This window comes from Mesoplodon bidens (genome assembly GCF_964165515.1).
Source record: "Mesoplodon bidens genome assembly, chromosome: 1".
In the NCBI taxonomy this organism is placed as follows: Eukaryota; Metazoa; Chordata; class Mammalia; order Artiodactyla; family Ziphiidae; genus Mesoplodon; species Mesoplodon bidens.
This window is the reverse complement of record NC_138176.1, coordinates 217,405,148-217,422,363: the sequence shown is the minus strand read 5'-3', so window position 1 is coordinate 217,422,363 and position 17,216 is coordinate 217,405,148. Positions and strand designations below refer to the sequence as shown.

Genomic DNA, 17,216 nt, shown 5'->3' with positions numbered 1-17,216 from the left:
AGAAATCACAGTTCAGAGAAATCACAGTTCAGAGAAAGTAGTGTCCTCATAGGGCAGCCAGCTCAATCAAAGCAAAAAGGTGGAGGATCAAGGGAGTGAAAGCATCATTCCCAGAAGAGATGGAAGCTACTAGACAATTTGATTTAAATTTATGAGAGTCATAGAAGAAGGGTTTGAGGAGAAGGACATGGGTAAGAAGTTGGGTTGGAAGCTCCATAGAAGTTTTTTAATAGCCAAAAACTGGAAATAACCCTTATGTCCATCAATGGGTGAATAGTTCAACTCTGATGTACCATAGAATACTACTCAACAATGAGAGGGAATGAATTACTGATACATGCAACTTTACAACCTAGATGGATGTTAAGGACATTATCCTGAGTGAAAAAAGCCCATCTCAAAAGGTATGATTCTGGGCTTCCCTGGTGGCGCAGTGGTTGAGAGTCCACCTGCCGATGCAGGGGATGAGGGTCCGTGCCCCGGTCCGGGAAGATCCCACATGCCGTGGAGCGGCTGGGCCCGTGAGCCATGGCCACTGAGCCTGCGCGTCCGGAGCCTGTGCTCCGCAATGGGAGAGGCCACAGCGGTGAGAGGCCCGCGTACCACAAAAAAAAAAAAAAAAAAGTATGATTCCATTTATATAACATTCTAGAAAAGACAAAATTAAGAGATGGAGATACATAAGTGTACATCAGGAGTTAGAGAAGGGGAAAGAGAGGGATGGAATATTTCAATATTTTAATTGTGGGTAGTAGTTATATGACTCTATATGTGTGATAAAATAGAGTTGTTGTTTTTTAAAGAGACAATAAAAGGAGGTTTTTTTATTCAAAGGTATAACTGGGTAAGTAGATTTGTTTACAACCATTCTTGTGAAATACTTTTTTAAAAAATACAACCAACTTCTTTGCAAATAGCAGAAACAGACCTCAACTATGATGACCTAATTTTTGGTGGATAATGTACATGATCAGGCAGAAATAGGCAAGCTCACATTGGTAGATCAACTATCTCAGTCAAAACTCCGTTTGTGGCCCCCGCTTCTTGATCGATTTCTGTTCCCACTTCGTCTTCTACCATCTTGTCGGCTTCCTGACCCACTCCCCTGTGGACTCTGTCTACCTGACCGGCTACACCGGCCACTTGACCAGCCACTCCTCTGTCTGGAATTAGAAGATGTGTTTCCATCATAATATTCTTCAATTTCAGGCAACTTGGCTGGCACTGAGAGTATCCAGTCTGAATCATGCCACTCTTCCTGTAACCTTTCTGACTCAGTGTGGGAACGTCAAAACAAATGCCCATATTTCCTTTTAGGAGGCACATTCTGGTAGTTTGGGACACAGCACTACTACTCAGCTTTCTGTTACGTTCTTTCCAAACACAGCTAACATCCTGTATTTAGTCTGGGTTTTCCAGAGTCATGGTCACAAACCCCTTATCAGAGGTGATTAAAGAACATGGTTCAAAACTTGATGCGCCAGAGATGTGGGCTAATGCTGCAGCCAGTGCATCCACTGCCCCTTTTTCTTCTATCAGTCTCTGGGCTGATGGTCGGAAAAAATCAACAGCAGCATAAGAAACGGAAGCCAGCGACCTGATGGCATCCATGCTTTTAGATTTAACTAAATCCATTGTAGAAGGAACACCTACACGTTTAAAAGTAATTCCTGCTTTTTGTTCCACATATCTTAATTGACATATTAATTGACATATGTTCCACATATCTTTCTCTTGGTTGATAAAAACATATGCAAATCCCTGTCTGGCCAGCTCTACCTGTGCATCCAGAGCGATGAATATAGGACTCAACATCCTGTGGAGGTGAACTCTGAATCACCAGGTCAACCTCAGGAATGTCCAAACCACGGGCAGCCACATTGGTTGCCACCAAAACTTTAAAACTACCCTCTCTGAAGCCTTTCAGTGTAATTTCTCTTTGTGACTGTGTGATGTTGCCATGTAAACACTGGGCATTCTCTTTTATGTGTGGATTCATGGCCATTTCAGTTACATTCTTTTTGGTCTCACAGAAGATAATAGCCCTCCCTTCAGACCCACTGTAGACTTGAAGGACATCTCCAATAACTGCTGGCCTCTGAGATTAATGGCACTGGATGGTCAGATGTTCCACAGTAGTTTCAGCCTTTTGAGTCATTTTCCCAACAAGGTCAACCTGTTCATATCTGGATTTCATGTATTTTTTTGCAACTTTGTATACCCCCTGTGGGCAAGTTGCAGAAAAAAGTAAAGTCTGAGGATTATCTTCAGAATCAGTTTTGTAGGATCCATGGATAATATCTTCAACTTGTTCAGCAAAACCTAAATCTAACATTTGATCCACTTCATCAAGCACAACATGGTGCAGTTTAGAAAGATCTAATCAGCCGCTCTGCAGATGATCTTTGATACGACCAGGGGTCCCAACCAAGATGTCAATACCATTTTGAATATGATTAATTTGGCTTTGATACGATGTTCCACCATAAAAACACGCCACACTAGTTTCCTACTTATATATTTGAAGTCTTTGGCTACTTGGTTTGCTAGTTCCCTTGTAGGAGCCAAAACAAGTACCTTTGGTGAGTGGCTTTTTTTAATTGTCTCTTGATTTCTTTGGAGTCTTTCAATCAAGGGGATGGCAAAAGAGAATGTCTTTCCTGTTCCTGTCCGTGCTTGAGCAATTAAATCTTTTCCTTCATATACAGAACCAAAAGTCTTAACTTGAATAAGAAAGAGATATGTTAGCCCTTGACCTTTCAGAAGCTTTATAGTCTCTTCAGAAATAAGGAAATTGGAGAATGCTCCTTCTTTCTGTTCACGTGTTAGGGTCTCTTCTAGTTAATTATCACTTGATTTATGAGTAGAGCTATCTAAGGATGACACTCGCTTTGATTTTTTTTCACATTCATCAATATCTCTATTTGACAGATCTTTCCTTCTTGTCTTACGAGATTTAGAAAATTCATCTGAAAGTCTGTTAACATCCTTCCTCGGTGTCACCATTTAGCTTCTCTTTCATTTTAGCTCTTTTGGGTTTGGGAGCATCCTGGTCATCTGCAACACCATTTTCTATTGTTTCTGATTTCCCATCTGAGTCATAATGCTGCCTTGACTTCCTTCTGTCACTCCAGCATTGTGTAATATGTTTTTGGCTTATCTTGTTTAAATCTTCATAACGGCCCTATAAGGGAAGTACAGGTCCATAATCCCATATCCGAATTCCGTCATCCACAGAACTGTTTTGCCTGTCCTTCCTCTGGCTGTCGGTCTCCTCCAAAGTTGCCTCCAGCTCCAAAATGTCCCCCCAGAGGAGTTTCCCAGGCATCATTCGCCACCACCGCTGCCGCCGCCTCCCTCTGGGCACGGCGGCCACAACAACCTATGGGCAGCCACCTGTCACAGAGTTTTATACGAAGACATTTTGGGTGTAGTTTTGCCAAAACTAATGATGTCTAAGTCCTATAATCTAGTTGATTGTATTGTGCCAATCAATTTCTTGTTTTGATAATGCACTATAATATGTAAGATGCCACCATTGGAGGGGGCTGGGAGATGGGTGCATGGGACCTCTGTGTATTATTTTTGCCACTTATTAGTTTATAATTGTTTCAAACTAAAAGTTTTTTTAAATGAGAGGGGGAAAGTATTAAAAAAAATGGTGACCAGAAAAATAAGTGCCACCAATAGGATAATAGGAATCACAGGAGAGAAAAAATATAGGAGGAAATATTTCAATAAAGTATGAAGATAAATGTTTCAGACATTTATGGTGACTAGAAGAATAAGTGCCACCAACAGGATAATAGGAATCACAGGAGAGAAAAAATATAGGAGGAAATATTTCAATAAAGTATGAAGATAAATCTTTTAGAATCAAAGAAAGAATGAAATAGCTTGAATTGAAAGTGTTCATGTACCACCAAACTAATGAATGAATACTCATAAATAGACCTAGTGACATTTAAGAATATCAAAGACTATTCTCAAATGTAACTCCAAAAGGTTACAAAGAGGAAGAACAGGTCACTTCCAAACAACAAGAATCATGGTGGCATCAGACCTCTCTACAGCAACAATAGTGTAAGTGGATGTAACCATCATGAACACACACGCAGTTAACTACACAAACTCAAGGTACAGCAGCAACTGACAGAATTTCAGAGAGAAAACATATAAAGCAACAGTTGTATGAGACATTTTGACACTCCCCTTTGAGACAATCAAGCAGGTGAAAATAAACAGTTACAGAAGATCTAAATATAATTAATAAGCTTAATCAATGAGATATGTATACACAGCAAATAATGTTTTCAAATACACTGTTTCTGAATACAAATGGAACATTTACCCTCAAAAAATAAATTAGATGATTAAGGATCAATATCAAGAGACTGTGTTCCTTTGACCATAATGCAACAATGCCAAAATAATAATGATTGCAAATGGATAACTTTAAAAATCACATATGTTTGGAAACGAAATACATAATACTGAATAACACTTTGGCTGAAATAAAATCTGCTTCTTCAGAAATGTTTGATGTCTTACAAAGAAACTTTATTGTATAGTTCTCTTCATATAAGGCTAGTATTTATTAGGTTTATCCTTAGATATTTTATGACTTCTGCTGCTATATGTATAGATCACTTTTTCCATTACGTATTCTCGTTAGGTATTACTGGTGTATCGGAACCTCCTAATTTTTGTATGTTGATCTTGAATCTTATATTTTACTGAGCATTCTCCTAATTTTAATAGCTGAGTTATCTTGGCTTTTTCAGATGGTCATGTGATCCATCAAATAATGACAGTTTGTACTCTTCCTTTCCAAGATTTACCACTTTAATTCCTATGTTTCTTTGCACCAAATATTACTTCTACTTTGAATATTGGCTCATCCTTGTCTTATTCATGATTTGAGTTGAAAACTTCTAATGTTTCTTCCATTTAATGTACTATTTCTGGAAGATACTTTATATCATATTAACTAAGTTTCCATACATTTCTCTTAATAAGAATCAGAATGGGTACCATTCCCAACATATGGCTTAGGTCTCTAAGAAGCTGGCTGCTCTACCTCTCTCCAGGTTAAGTCAGAGAAAAGGAGAGAGGATCTGGGGTGCACATACTCAGCCCTTTTATGGATAAGACCTTGGAGTAGCAAACGTCATCTCCACTCAACATCTCAATGGCCAAATATTCATCACATAGCCATATCTAGCTGCAAGGGAGGCTACTGATGATTAATGCTTTTCACTCAACAGCCCGTGCCCATCTGAGACACTAATATCATAGAAGTGCAAGAGAGCAGATGTTGGAGGACAGCTAGCTACACCAGATAATCATATGTTGTATTCCTTTAATTTGTTAATGTACTGAAACGCATTAACACATTTTTTTTAATTCCCCTCAAAAAGGAATTTTAATGTTTCATTCTCTGGAACAAACCTGGAATCTTTGGTAGATACTAAATATCAAATTTTATTTGTTTGACTGATGTAATGAAGGAAAGACACAGTGTTCTAAATGTTTATCTAAATCTTTTTTTCAGATGTATAATGTACCTTGTTTACAGTAATGCCCCTATTTTCAATGTACATATCTGATTCCCTTGTCAAAAATGTATTTGACCTCTTTACTGTTGTTACTCTTCCTGTTTTCACACTAGGTAGTCAAACCACTTCTCAAATGAATATTTTACCATTTTGAAATGTATTTACTTTTGAGGCTCCCTCCCCTGTTGGTCCAGGAATAACTCCTGGAAAGCTGTAGAATGGAGAGAATTGTGAGGTGTGCTTGTGCATAAAATATAGCACACACAGTGCTGTATTAAGGTTTGGGGTGAGACATTCACTGGCAGTCTGATAGTTGCTACCCTCGTTTCTCCCTGCGTGCAAACTTTCATTTACACAGAAAAACTGTATTTGAAAATATTCTAGGCCTATGGTCTTATTTCCAAAGTTCATTGAACATTAGCTCTTTACTCCATAGGGCTTCTGTCATAAAGTCTGGTCTACTTTTCCATCTGATGCTGGGCTAGACAGACACCTCAAAATCCTTTTACTCGAGGCTTCCCTGGTGGCGCAGTGGTTGAGAATCTGCCTGCCAATACAGGGGACACGGGTTCTAGCCCTGGTCTGGGAAGACCCCACATGCCGCGGAGCAACTGGGCCTGTGAGCCACAATTACTGAGCCTGCGCATCTGGAGCTTGTGCTCCGCAACAAGAGAGGCCGCGACAGTGAGGGGCCCGTGCACCGCGATGAAGAGTGGCCCCCGCTTGCCACAACTAGAGAAAGCCCTCGCACAGAAACGAAGACCCAGAACAGCCATAAATTTAAAAAAAATTATTTTTAAATCCTTCTACTCTTCCCTCTTAAACTCTTGAATCTATCATGGATTGAAAACGAGTGGCCCAAAGACTAACTCCAGGTGCTTTCCAGTTAAAAAAAACAAACAAACCAACCTTTAGATGGATGTGTGTTATTTTCTTCTCAAATCATCTCATTTCCTATTGTCTTTTCACCGGGCTTATATTTAGATTCCTGGCCTGGCACCTGTAGGATCTGAATTTATGATTCTCTGCCAGGAATAGCCCAAGGCAGCCATCTCTCTACATTCTAAGCCCTGGACTCTTTTTTTTTTTTTTTAACATCTTTATTGGAGTATAATTGCTTTACAATGGTGTGTTAGTTTCTGCTGTATAACAAAGTGAATCAGTTATACATATACATATGTCCCCACATCTCCTCCCTCTTGCATCTCCCTCCCTCCCACCCGCCCTATCCCATTTAACACACAACTCATCTCCTCTATGGGGAAGATTTCTCTGCCCGCCTCTCTTCCTCTGTGGTTGGTTTGCCATGTGGTTCTCCAGAGTCAAGATAACCCAAACACAAGGCACTCTCCTCCTAAATACACCTCCTCACTTGGCTGTCTCAGTTAAGATGCATCCAGAGAGGTAGACCAAATAACCTCTAATTAGACTCTTAAGCATTACCAAACAATAAGTATAAAAAACCTATAAATAAGTTTTAAACTTTTTTGGACATATTTTTAGACTTACAGAAAAGTTGTAAAACAAAACCTTCTTGTACATCCTTTACTGAGCTTCCCCTAATCATGAACACATTTTCTAATGGTAAATCACCCTCACCTTCCTAGGATAAATCCCCTGGGTCATGAAGAGTTTTTACTATATTGTTAGAATCTATTTGTGAGTGCTTTATTTTTGCATCTGTGTTTGTTAAAAATAAATTTTAAATGAATGCAGAAAGTGATAATACTTTACATTTCTATGGTACTTTGCAGGCTTTATAAATCATTTCACATACATTGTCTCACTTGAGAATAGATAATAATCAGGAACTGACTCTTTAAAAAAAGTAGCTATTAAGTGTATAAATAAAAAATATCTACAAATGGAAACTGCAGGTTTCTCTTAGTATTGACTAAATTCTAAAGGGCCATCCGTGGAACTAAAGTAAGGATTCGGGGAGAGAGGATGCAGAGAATTGAAAAAGGATTTTTCCTCACATGAACTTAGGAGGAATTGTATCACCCTCCAAGATGCACAGGAAGGATGTGGCCGCCAGCCCTGTAAAATATCTAGCCCTTTGCTGGTTTTCTAAACATTCTATTAACACAGTGTTTAAACAACCTGGTTTTGAATTCATAAGTAAAGGATTTCCTGGTTATTCAACATTCTTTGGCTTTTTGAACTTTTGTTTTGATTCCTTACTTATGTACCAAATTAGATGATGGCAATTGAGCCCTCTCCCGGGAAAAGGAAGCACTAAAACTACAGGCTGCTCCTGCTGTTTAACTGGCAGCAGGGTCCTGTGTGTCCTGGTCACACGTTCTCTTGCAGGGCTGAAGAGTTTTTCCAGGATACACGATAATTACACAGCAGCGATCACTCAGAAGTAGAAAGTGCCTTTGGGAGGAAAATAGTTGGTAGGCTGGCATCATTTTGCAAAAAGAGACACTCTATTACAGTGACTAGGAGTCAGAGTATACATAGAATTGCCCAAATAGCAGGACCTCTTTGTAGATTTTACCCATCCAAAATATGCTTTTTGTTAACTTCTCTTCCCCAAGCCTCAGAGCCTCCTGTGTGTCATAGATCAGATGCTTAAGGCAGCACTGAACTCTGAGGAGATCTCTCAGCGGGGCTTTCAGTGTGCTCTCCCCATCACCCCCACTTCTCCCCTCGCCCCCTCCTCACATACACCCTCAGAGCAATTACACTACAACCTACCTGGGGAGAATCTGCTGGCTTCTCTGGGAAGCTAGCTGCATCTTCAAAATGAAGCAAAGATCTGGGACTTGTCTGAAAACTCACATTGGTGCACATGTCTTATTTTGAACAGATTAGATTAGATCCTGTAGCAGCTTTTGGTCCTGGATTTTGTGCATTGATCAGACTGCTCAGATAATTCATCAAGTCCACCTTGTACCATTTTTGGACACCCTAAATACCTAAATTCCTAATGACTATTTCTATTGGGATAAATGGATACCCTCAGCATCTCTTTTTATCACGCACAGTAATAGCCTAAAGTGCATGGAGAAATATCCCAGAATCCCATCTCTTTTTTACCATCATCAGCCCTAGAAATTCATTATGAATATTGAAGATGAATAAAGTTGAGGTCCAGATGAAAAGAACCGCCCCATTTCCATTTTCACTGTCTTTTCAAGCGGATGTCATATATCATGAAAGCACAACAGTGGGACGAACAACACAGGTAGTGTAACTAAGCACTTAAGTTTAAAATAAATGCGTTAAAGTAGCTAATTATACTTTATAGGAAGAGAAAATGTTTTCTCATGTCCTGAAAAATGGGTGATGGGTAATTTAAAATTTTGTGGATATCCAAAATTTGGTTGCCTATTTTTTTATTTTGAATTTTAGAATTTTATTTATTTTTTTATACAGCAGGTTCTTATTAGTTTTCCATTTTATACACATCAGTGTATACATGTCAATCCCAATCTCCCAATTCATCCCACCACCCCACCACCCACCACTCACCCCCCACCATTTTCCCCCCTTGGTGTCCATACATTTGTTCCCTACATCTGTGTCTCTATTTCTGCCCTGCAAACCAGTTCATCTGTACCATTTTTCTAGGTTCCACATATATGCATTAATATACAATATTTGTTTTTCTCTTTCTGACTTCACTCTGTATGACAGTCTCTAGATCCATCCACGTCTCTACAAATGACCCAATTTCATTCCTTTTTATGGCTGAGTAATATTCCATTGTCTATAGGTACCACATCTTCTTTATCCATTCATCTGTCAATGGACATTTAGGTTGCTTCCATGACCTGGCTATTGTAAATAGTGCTGCTGTGAACATTGGGGTGCATTATGGTTTTCTCTGGGTATATGCCCTGTAGTGGGATTGCTGGGTCATATGGTAGTTCTATTTTTAGTTTTTTAAGGAACCTCCAGACTGTTCTCCACAGTGTCTGTATCAATTTACATTCCCACCAACAGAGCAAGAGGGTTCCCTTTTCTCCACACCCTCTCCAGCATTTGTTGTTTGTAGATTTTCTGATGATGCCCATTCTGCTGGTGTGAGGTGATACCTCATTGTAGTTTTGATTTGCATTTCTGGTTCACTATTTTAAACATGCTGAGCTGAAGTTTGAAAAAGCTGTCCAGTTCCAGAGCCCAGTTCTTCACTGTTACTCTCTATGGTCTCTTAATAAAATTAAGGAGATAATAGGAGCATTGTTCTGCCAGGAGGGGCGGAAATTGGTGAAGAAAGGGTTAGGCTACCAAATAGTAAATATGTTAACAGCCCACAACCCAAAGAGCCTGGTGTTGGTCAGCGAAAGATAGACTCATCTTACAATAAAAAAAAAAAAAATCCAAAAGTAGACAACAATATATGTCTGAGAATTTAGGGGAAAAATAAATTGCATCCTATCTGTCTCCTTTCTGCCCAGCACATTATAGGAGCTCAACAAATGTGTTGTTATTGAATCACATTCAGATTGTTCAAGATTTAAATGGAAAAATGAAACTACATTTAAGGTTTCGAAAAGCAATTTTAGATGAGTATTTCTATCATCTTTGGTGGAGAAGAGCTTCCTAAGCAGAGTATCAAAATGATGCCATAGAGGAATATATTGATAAACTGACTACTAAAAAGTATAAAACTTGTCCAAGTCTGAGTATACAGGGTCTTATATAAATAACCCCAAGATCTCATCCTCAAAAAAAAAAAAAATCTCATTCTGGAGCCTTGAATAGACACGCTTAAAAAACATAAATTAAAAAAAATGAAAACTTAGGATTCTGTCACTGATTAAATATCTACAAAGTGCCTACAGCACTGGGATGAGCTTCATCAGGCCAGATTAGTCCAGTATGCAAAGAGGATCATATTTCTGTAAAGACAAAGCCTTCCAACAGCTTTAATTCCTCACGAAACCTCAGACCACATGCAACCATTAGCTGAAGTAAACATGATGAGAGAACAAGCATCAGAATTGTCAGTAAATTCTGCAAAGTTGAAATCTAAGTCATCAGTTTCAGTAATTCCCAGAAATAACAGCCAAATCTAAACACTGTGTAGTTTTGTGATTTTACAGTTGAGCCAGCACAAAGGTTTTAGGAATTTAAAAAATCATATAATTGATGTCTCATACACAGACACCATTGTATCTAGTTAGCTTTTAAAAGTATTCATTCAGCCTAAGTGAAATACCATCAAAGAATTTAGGATGGAAAAACTGCCTAGAAATCAAGGTCAAGTGAAAGCCCTAAATAACTTCTAAGAGACTTGCAACACCCTGAACAAATATAATCTGGTCATTCCATCTCGCTGACTGACCTCAGCACGTGAATAAGGCCAGCTTTAAGCAGCTGAAGTGGTGTTTACTTTTGTCCAGAATCTATACCCTAATTGTAAATTTGCACTTTAATTTGTAGTAACCCCAAGTAATAGGATATTTCCACGTCGAAGTGGGGCCCATAAAGAACATTGCAGGCATGGGTTTGAATTGGGGTGATCCCTGAGAACTGTCCTAGTGAGATCGATGTTCTAATCTGTGCATCAGCCACAGTGGCATGTCGAGTAGGCTCATGTGGAGCTGATATCAAATCCTTACTAAAGACCCCTTACAGAGGCCCCTGAACTGCTCACCAAGAGGCTGTGCCTCAGAGTGTCATGAAGAACAGGGACAATGACCCAGATAACTCAGACTGAAGAAAGGTACCACTTCTGCTTCAAAGTGTCCAGTAAGACACTTTGCAGTGAGAGTATTAGTGGAGGTAAAACCATCCTGGAATGATCCATACAGCCTCTATCCTTCCTGTGCTTGGCGTGAGAATACACAAACTGTTTATATTGAATTAGGTAAAATAAGCAGAAGATAATTCTGAGAACATTATTTTATGTTGGCAGGTCATAATAGATCTTGTTAAGAAGAGTCCTTTGGCATAAACAGACTCACAGTTATAGAAAACAAACTTGTGGTTACCAAAGGGGAGACAGAAGGCGGCAGAGACAAATTAGGGGTATGGGATTAACTGATACAAACTACTATGTATAAAATAGATAAGCAACAGGACATATAGTATAGCACAGGGAATTATAGTCATTATCTTGTAATAACTCATAATAGAGAATAATCTATAAAAATGCCGAATCACTATGCTGTATGCCTGAAACTAATATAATGTTGTAAATCAACTATATTTTAATACACTTTGGAGTTGCTTTCGGTACTCTCTGTAGGAGAAAACTGCCTTGGGAATGATGAGTAGAAATCTGTAATTGAGTACCCCTAGTGTCCATGGGAAAGAGAGAACTCACAGACAGATGACATAAAACTGGGCATTTTATCCTTTGTCATGGGGTACAAAGTGCCTTTTCCCCTCCTCGGGGGGGATCTGTGAAATGCAACATAGAACTGTAACCTAGGCTGGTTGGGAAGGGTCTACCCTTTACTAGACCAGGGTCACACCACCTTAGGGAGCTAGGAAGTAGCACCATCATGACCTCGCTGGTACCAAAATCACGAGTTTGTTTTAGGTTCTTTTCTCATATACAAGATAGCAGCATCCCAAGTTAGCTGAAGAAAGAGAAACTTCAACTCCATTTCTGGCTATTAGATCTGAGAATTAGACCTGGCTATTTGATCTGGCATAGAATCACTGAAAGAAGTGTCATTATTTGGTGCCTGTTCCTTTGTCCAGACATTTCACTATGATTTTCTCTTTCTCTCGTCCCCTTACCCTGTTGTCCCTCTCACAACAGGTGTAGAAGACATCGTGGCCATAATGATTCCTGAGCCCAAAGGGAAGGAGATAGTAAGCCTGCTGGAGAGAAACATCACCGTGACGATGTACATCACCATTGGAACCCGGAACTTGCAGAAATACGTGAGCCGCACCTCGGTTGTGTTTGTCTCCATCTCCTTCATCGTTCTGATGATCATTTCCCTCGCCTGGCTGGTCTTCTATTATATCCAGAGGTTTCGATATGCAAATGCCAGGGACAGGAACCAGGTGAGTAGCAGAAAGTTTAAAAAAAGAAAAAAACTTAAAAATTATTACCAGAATAAGATATATTATTGTGTAAACTTTGGAAATCACAGAAAATACCAAGACCCAAACCAAAATTACCTATGATGCCCCCACTCAGGATTAAACACTGTTAACATTTACTATATGGTTTTTCAGATCTTTTCCAAGTACACATATTTTGATGTTTTGCTAACATTGTTCTGTAACATGGAAGTGCTTTGCCCCACGTTCCTCTTGCTCATTTGGGGGACAATTATTTACTTATTTAGGCACAAAATAAAGGGAGAAAGAGGAAGGGAGCTGAGATTATGCTAATTGTATCAACATAATGTGGAAAGAGCCACGATGTCCTCCTTGTGAACAGAAGGAGACAAAAAATAAAAGGTATTTTAGAAAACAATTAATTTTGGAACAGATAGTGCCAACACATAGTATAAAATGAAAAAGGTACAAAATGGTATATGGTGAAAAGTAATTGCTTTCCCATGTTTGCCCCTCAATTAAGCAGTTCTTCTCCTTGGAATATCTTCCCTTCCAGGGATATTTTATATGCTTACAAACGTGCGTGTGTGTGTGTGTATATGTGTTTTTAAACAAATGATAGCACACTTAACTCTGTACCAGTATTTCTCACTTCATCTTGGAGATTAATTCTTATCAACACTCAATCCAAGCTGCCTTCTCATTTCTAATAACTGTACAGGCAGACCTTGGAGATATTGCGGGTTTCATTCCAGACCACTGCAATAAAGCAAATATCTCAATAAAGCGAGTCAACAGGAATTTTTTGGTTTCCCAGTGCACATAAAAGTTATGTTTACCCTATACTATAGTCTATTAAGTGTGCAATAACATTATGTCTAAAAAAAACAATGTATGTACTTTAATTTTAAAATATTGCTAAAAAATGTTAACCATCATCTGAACCTTCAACTCATCGTAATCTTGTTGCAATAGTAACATCAGAGATCACTGATCACAGGTCACCATGACAAATATAGTAATAATGAAAAAGTTTGAAGTATTGTGAGAATTACCAAAATGTGACACAGAGACACAAAGAGTAAATGCTGCCAGAAAAAATGGTGCCGATCGATTTGCTCAATGCAGGGTTGCCACAAACCTTCAATTTGTAAAATACACAGTATCTGTGAAGGGCCATAAAATGAGGTATGCTATATAATGCTTTATTTTCTGCATATGCCGCATTTATTTAACCAGCTCCTATTAATGGACATGTTTTCTCTTACCAAAAAACAAGACAAAACACACACACACACACAAACATATACACATGACACAGCACATTTGTGAGTATATCTGTATGGTAAATTCTGGAAGTTTTAGAGCTAGGGCAATAGTATGTGTACTTTAAGCTATAATGGATACTGCCAAATTGTCTGCCAGAAAGGTTGAACCAATTTATATATTAACCAACAATATAGTAATACTGTTTATACTAATATAAACAACATTCGTGCAGTAGTGTATTAATTTAATACTGCTTATACTAACATATACAACAATATACTAATAACAAACACTACTTACACATATCCTCACCAAATGAATGTTACAGCCTTTTTGTTGTATGCAATTTAATAAGTTAAAAATGGTATCACATTTTTCTTATCACAAATAACATAAAATAGAAAAAGGTGATTTTTTTTTTCTATGAGGTACCTGCTTACATTATTAGACCACTTTTCAAATGAGCTGTTGGTCACATCATACTGATGTGTATAAGCTCTTTACTGGTCAGAGCAGTTAACCCTTTTTGGGGGAATCCTACAGATTCCATTCTTTTCCTCCCAAGTTGTCATTGTCTTTGATTTATCTTTGGAGCTTTTTACCATGCAGAAATTTGGGGGTATTACATAACTGAATTTATCAATTTTTTATAGCTCCTGAGTTTTATGTAATAAGATCTTCTATAGCCCAAGACTATAGAAAAACAGTATCTCATGGTTTCATCCACTGCTTTTTTTATTTCACTTTTATGATTAAAACTTTAATCTACAGAGAACTTATTTCAGTGTAAGGAATTAAGTACAGAGCCAACATTAGTTTTGTTTCAGATTGCCTACCAGTTTTTGCAACTGGTATTTATTGAATAATTAACTTTTCCTTCTCGTATGCAGAACCCTCCCCCATCTAGCATATATTAAAGCCCCATATGTATTCAGTTCTATTTCTATGCTCTATAAAATGTAGCTTTAATCGGTCTATTCACATTCCAATATCATACTATTTTGAATGTTTTAACACCATAATGTCTCATATCTGTTCATGCTAATCTTTCATTGCTCTTTCACTTTTTTCATGTTTATCTTTATATGATTTTAGAATCACTTTTAGCTAGGTTTTTAATGTATAGAATAATTTAGAAGGAGTTTATAACCTACTGATGTTGAATCTGCCTATCAAAGTGTAGTATATGTTTTCCCTTTATTCAACTATTCTTTTTATTCCCTAACAGCATTCAAAATAGCCTCATTTAATCTTGCACATTCTTCTTATGTCTATTCCTAGGTCATTGTGTTGCAATTATAAATGAAATCCCCTTTTTCATATGGGAAGTCTTTTGATTTTTTATGTTTATTTTGTACATTATTATAATTTAGTAATTTATGTATTTTGTAATTTATTATCATTTTAAATTATTATTATTACCTTAATAATAGTGATATTATATAGTATATATTAAATACAGGCATGTTGTAAGAGCTCTCTATATATTTACATACTTAACCTACTTAATAGCCTTATAGCAGATAATTCTGTTTTCTTCATTTTACAGAGAAGGAAACAGAGGTTAAATAAGTTGCCCAAGGTCACACAGCTAGTTACTAATAGAGACAGCAACTGAACCAACAGCAAGGCTTCAGAGTGTATGCTCTTAACCACTACATTGTAGTATTTGTGATTGTTTGTGTCAGTTTATCAGGATTATACTAATAATATGCAATCAATGATAATTTACTTCTTTGAAATTTTAAAACTCCTTTTTTCTCTATTATCTAACTTCACTGACTTGTGCCTCCAGAATCAACTAAAGTAATAGTAGTAATAGTAAACATATTACTCTTCATTCAGTATTTAATGGGAACATTCTGAGTTTCATGGATCGTTTTTATCATTTCTCAATTTTATTATTTCCCCATGCAGTCTTCTAGGTTAAGATATATATTTAACGTTGTATAAATGGCAACATAGTCCTGTTTTCTTCAGAGTTTTCATCAAGAATGTACTTTTGGGCTTCCCTGGTGGCGCAGTGGTTGAGAGGCTGCCTGCCGATGCAGGGGACACGGGTTCGTGCCCCGGTCCGGGAAGATCCCACATGCTACGGAGCGGCTGGGCCCGTGAGCCATGGCCGCTGAGCCTGCGCGTCCGGAGCCTGTGCTCCGCAGTGGGAGAGGCCACAACAGTGAGAGGCCCGTGTACCACAAAAAAAAAAAAAAAAAGAATGTACTTTTAATTTTAACAAATGCCTTTTCAAGAGCTGTAGTCTGGGTTTTCTCTTTTGATCTATTAATAGGAGTGGTTTAAATGAATGGATTTCCTAATATTGAACCATCCTGAATTTCCAGTACATGCTAATCCTCTAATGTGTGCTAGATTGTTTTGATCATATCTTATGTGGTACATTATTTATTTTTTACCTTGATATTCACATGTGAAATTTGTCCATAGTTAACATTTTTATCATGTTTAGGTAAGGGCTATACTGGTTTTTATAAGAAGAATTTGCAAATTTTCCTCCATTTTCTATAGTCCAGAGTTGCAGTGTCCAACATGGTAGTCACTAGCCATGCGTGACTATTTAAATTTAAATTAATTGTAATAAAATAAGATGTAAAATTCTGCTCCTCAGTCATACTAGCTACATTTCTAGAGGCTACTAGAATAGATACAGCATAGATAGGACACTTTCATCATCATAGAAAGCCCCATGGGACAGCCCAGTTCTAGAGCATTTTAAACAGCCCTGGAATTCGCTGATCCTTGAAGTATTAGAGAACTTTTTGTAAGCCAATAAATTCTAAGATGTTTTAGGAGGACAGCTCTTGGACTTTCTGTTTATTTTATGGAAATTTGTCTGTTTAAATTTTCTATAGCTTCTGGAACAATTTTTATTAACATTTTTATTGCTTTTTTCTGACTCTCAAAATCATGCATGTTTATTCTAATAAATTTTGGCAATCATAGAAAAATACTAAAAGAGAAGACAAAATCACCCATCACCTTACTGAATTGTTAACAATTGAGTACATTACCTTTCAGACTTTTAACCCCATATATATATATATATATATATATATATATATATATATATATATATATATATATATATATTCAGTAAAATATCATCGTATATGTGTCTATGTATGCATGAGATACAGACACACATGTAAGACATGTAAGTTTGTGTTCTCTTTTTTTTATTAAATGGTGAGCATTTCCCCCATCATTAAATAATCTTTGAAACATGATTTTTGGTGGCTACCTAGTAGTCGAGTTCCACCACTTACCACAAGTGGACAAGATACTTTATGCTTTAGTTTTCTAAACTAAATGAGAATATACCTTCTTTTTATAGTTACAGTGAGGATTAAATGGCTTAATGTATCTTATATTTTAAAGTCCCTGAACATGATCAAT

General features: G+C 37.5%; 1 protein-coding gene and 1 pseudogene across 5 annotated transcripts in view; one reads left to right on the top strand and one right to left on the bottom strand.

The window, feature by feature from the left end:
• Positions 1-17,216, top strand: part of RNF150 (ring finger protein 150) — a 251,688-nt gene that overhangs the window by 143,177 nt on the left and 91,295 nt on the right. For all 4 annotated transcript variants that reach the window (XM_081246923.1, XM_081246926.1, XM_081246924.1 and 1 more), the window contains exon 2: positions 12,286-12,536. In XM_081246923.1, the coding sequence (XP_081103049.1) occupies positions 12,286-12,536 (251 nt within the window). The remainder of the gene's footprint in view (positions 1-12,285; positions 12,537-17,216) is intronic.
• On the bottom strand, positions 975-3,369 carry LOC308624032 (ATP-dependent RNA helicase DDX50-like; annotated as a pseudogene). Its single transcript has 2 exons — positions 3,236-3,369; positions 975-3,124 (listed from the first exon to the last, which is right to left on the bottom strand). The product of its transcript is annotated as an ATP-dependent RNA helicase DDX50-like (transcript).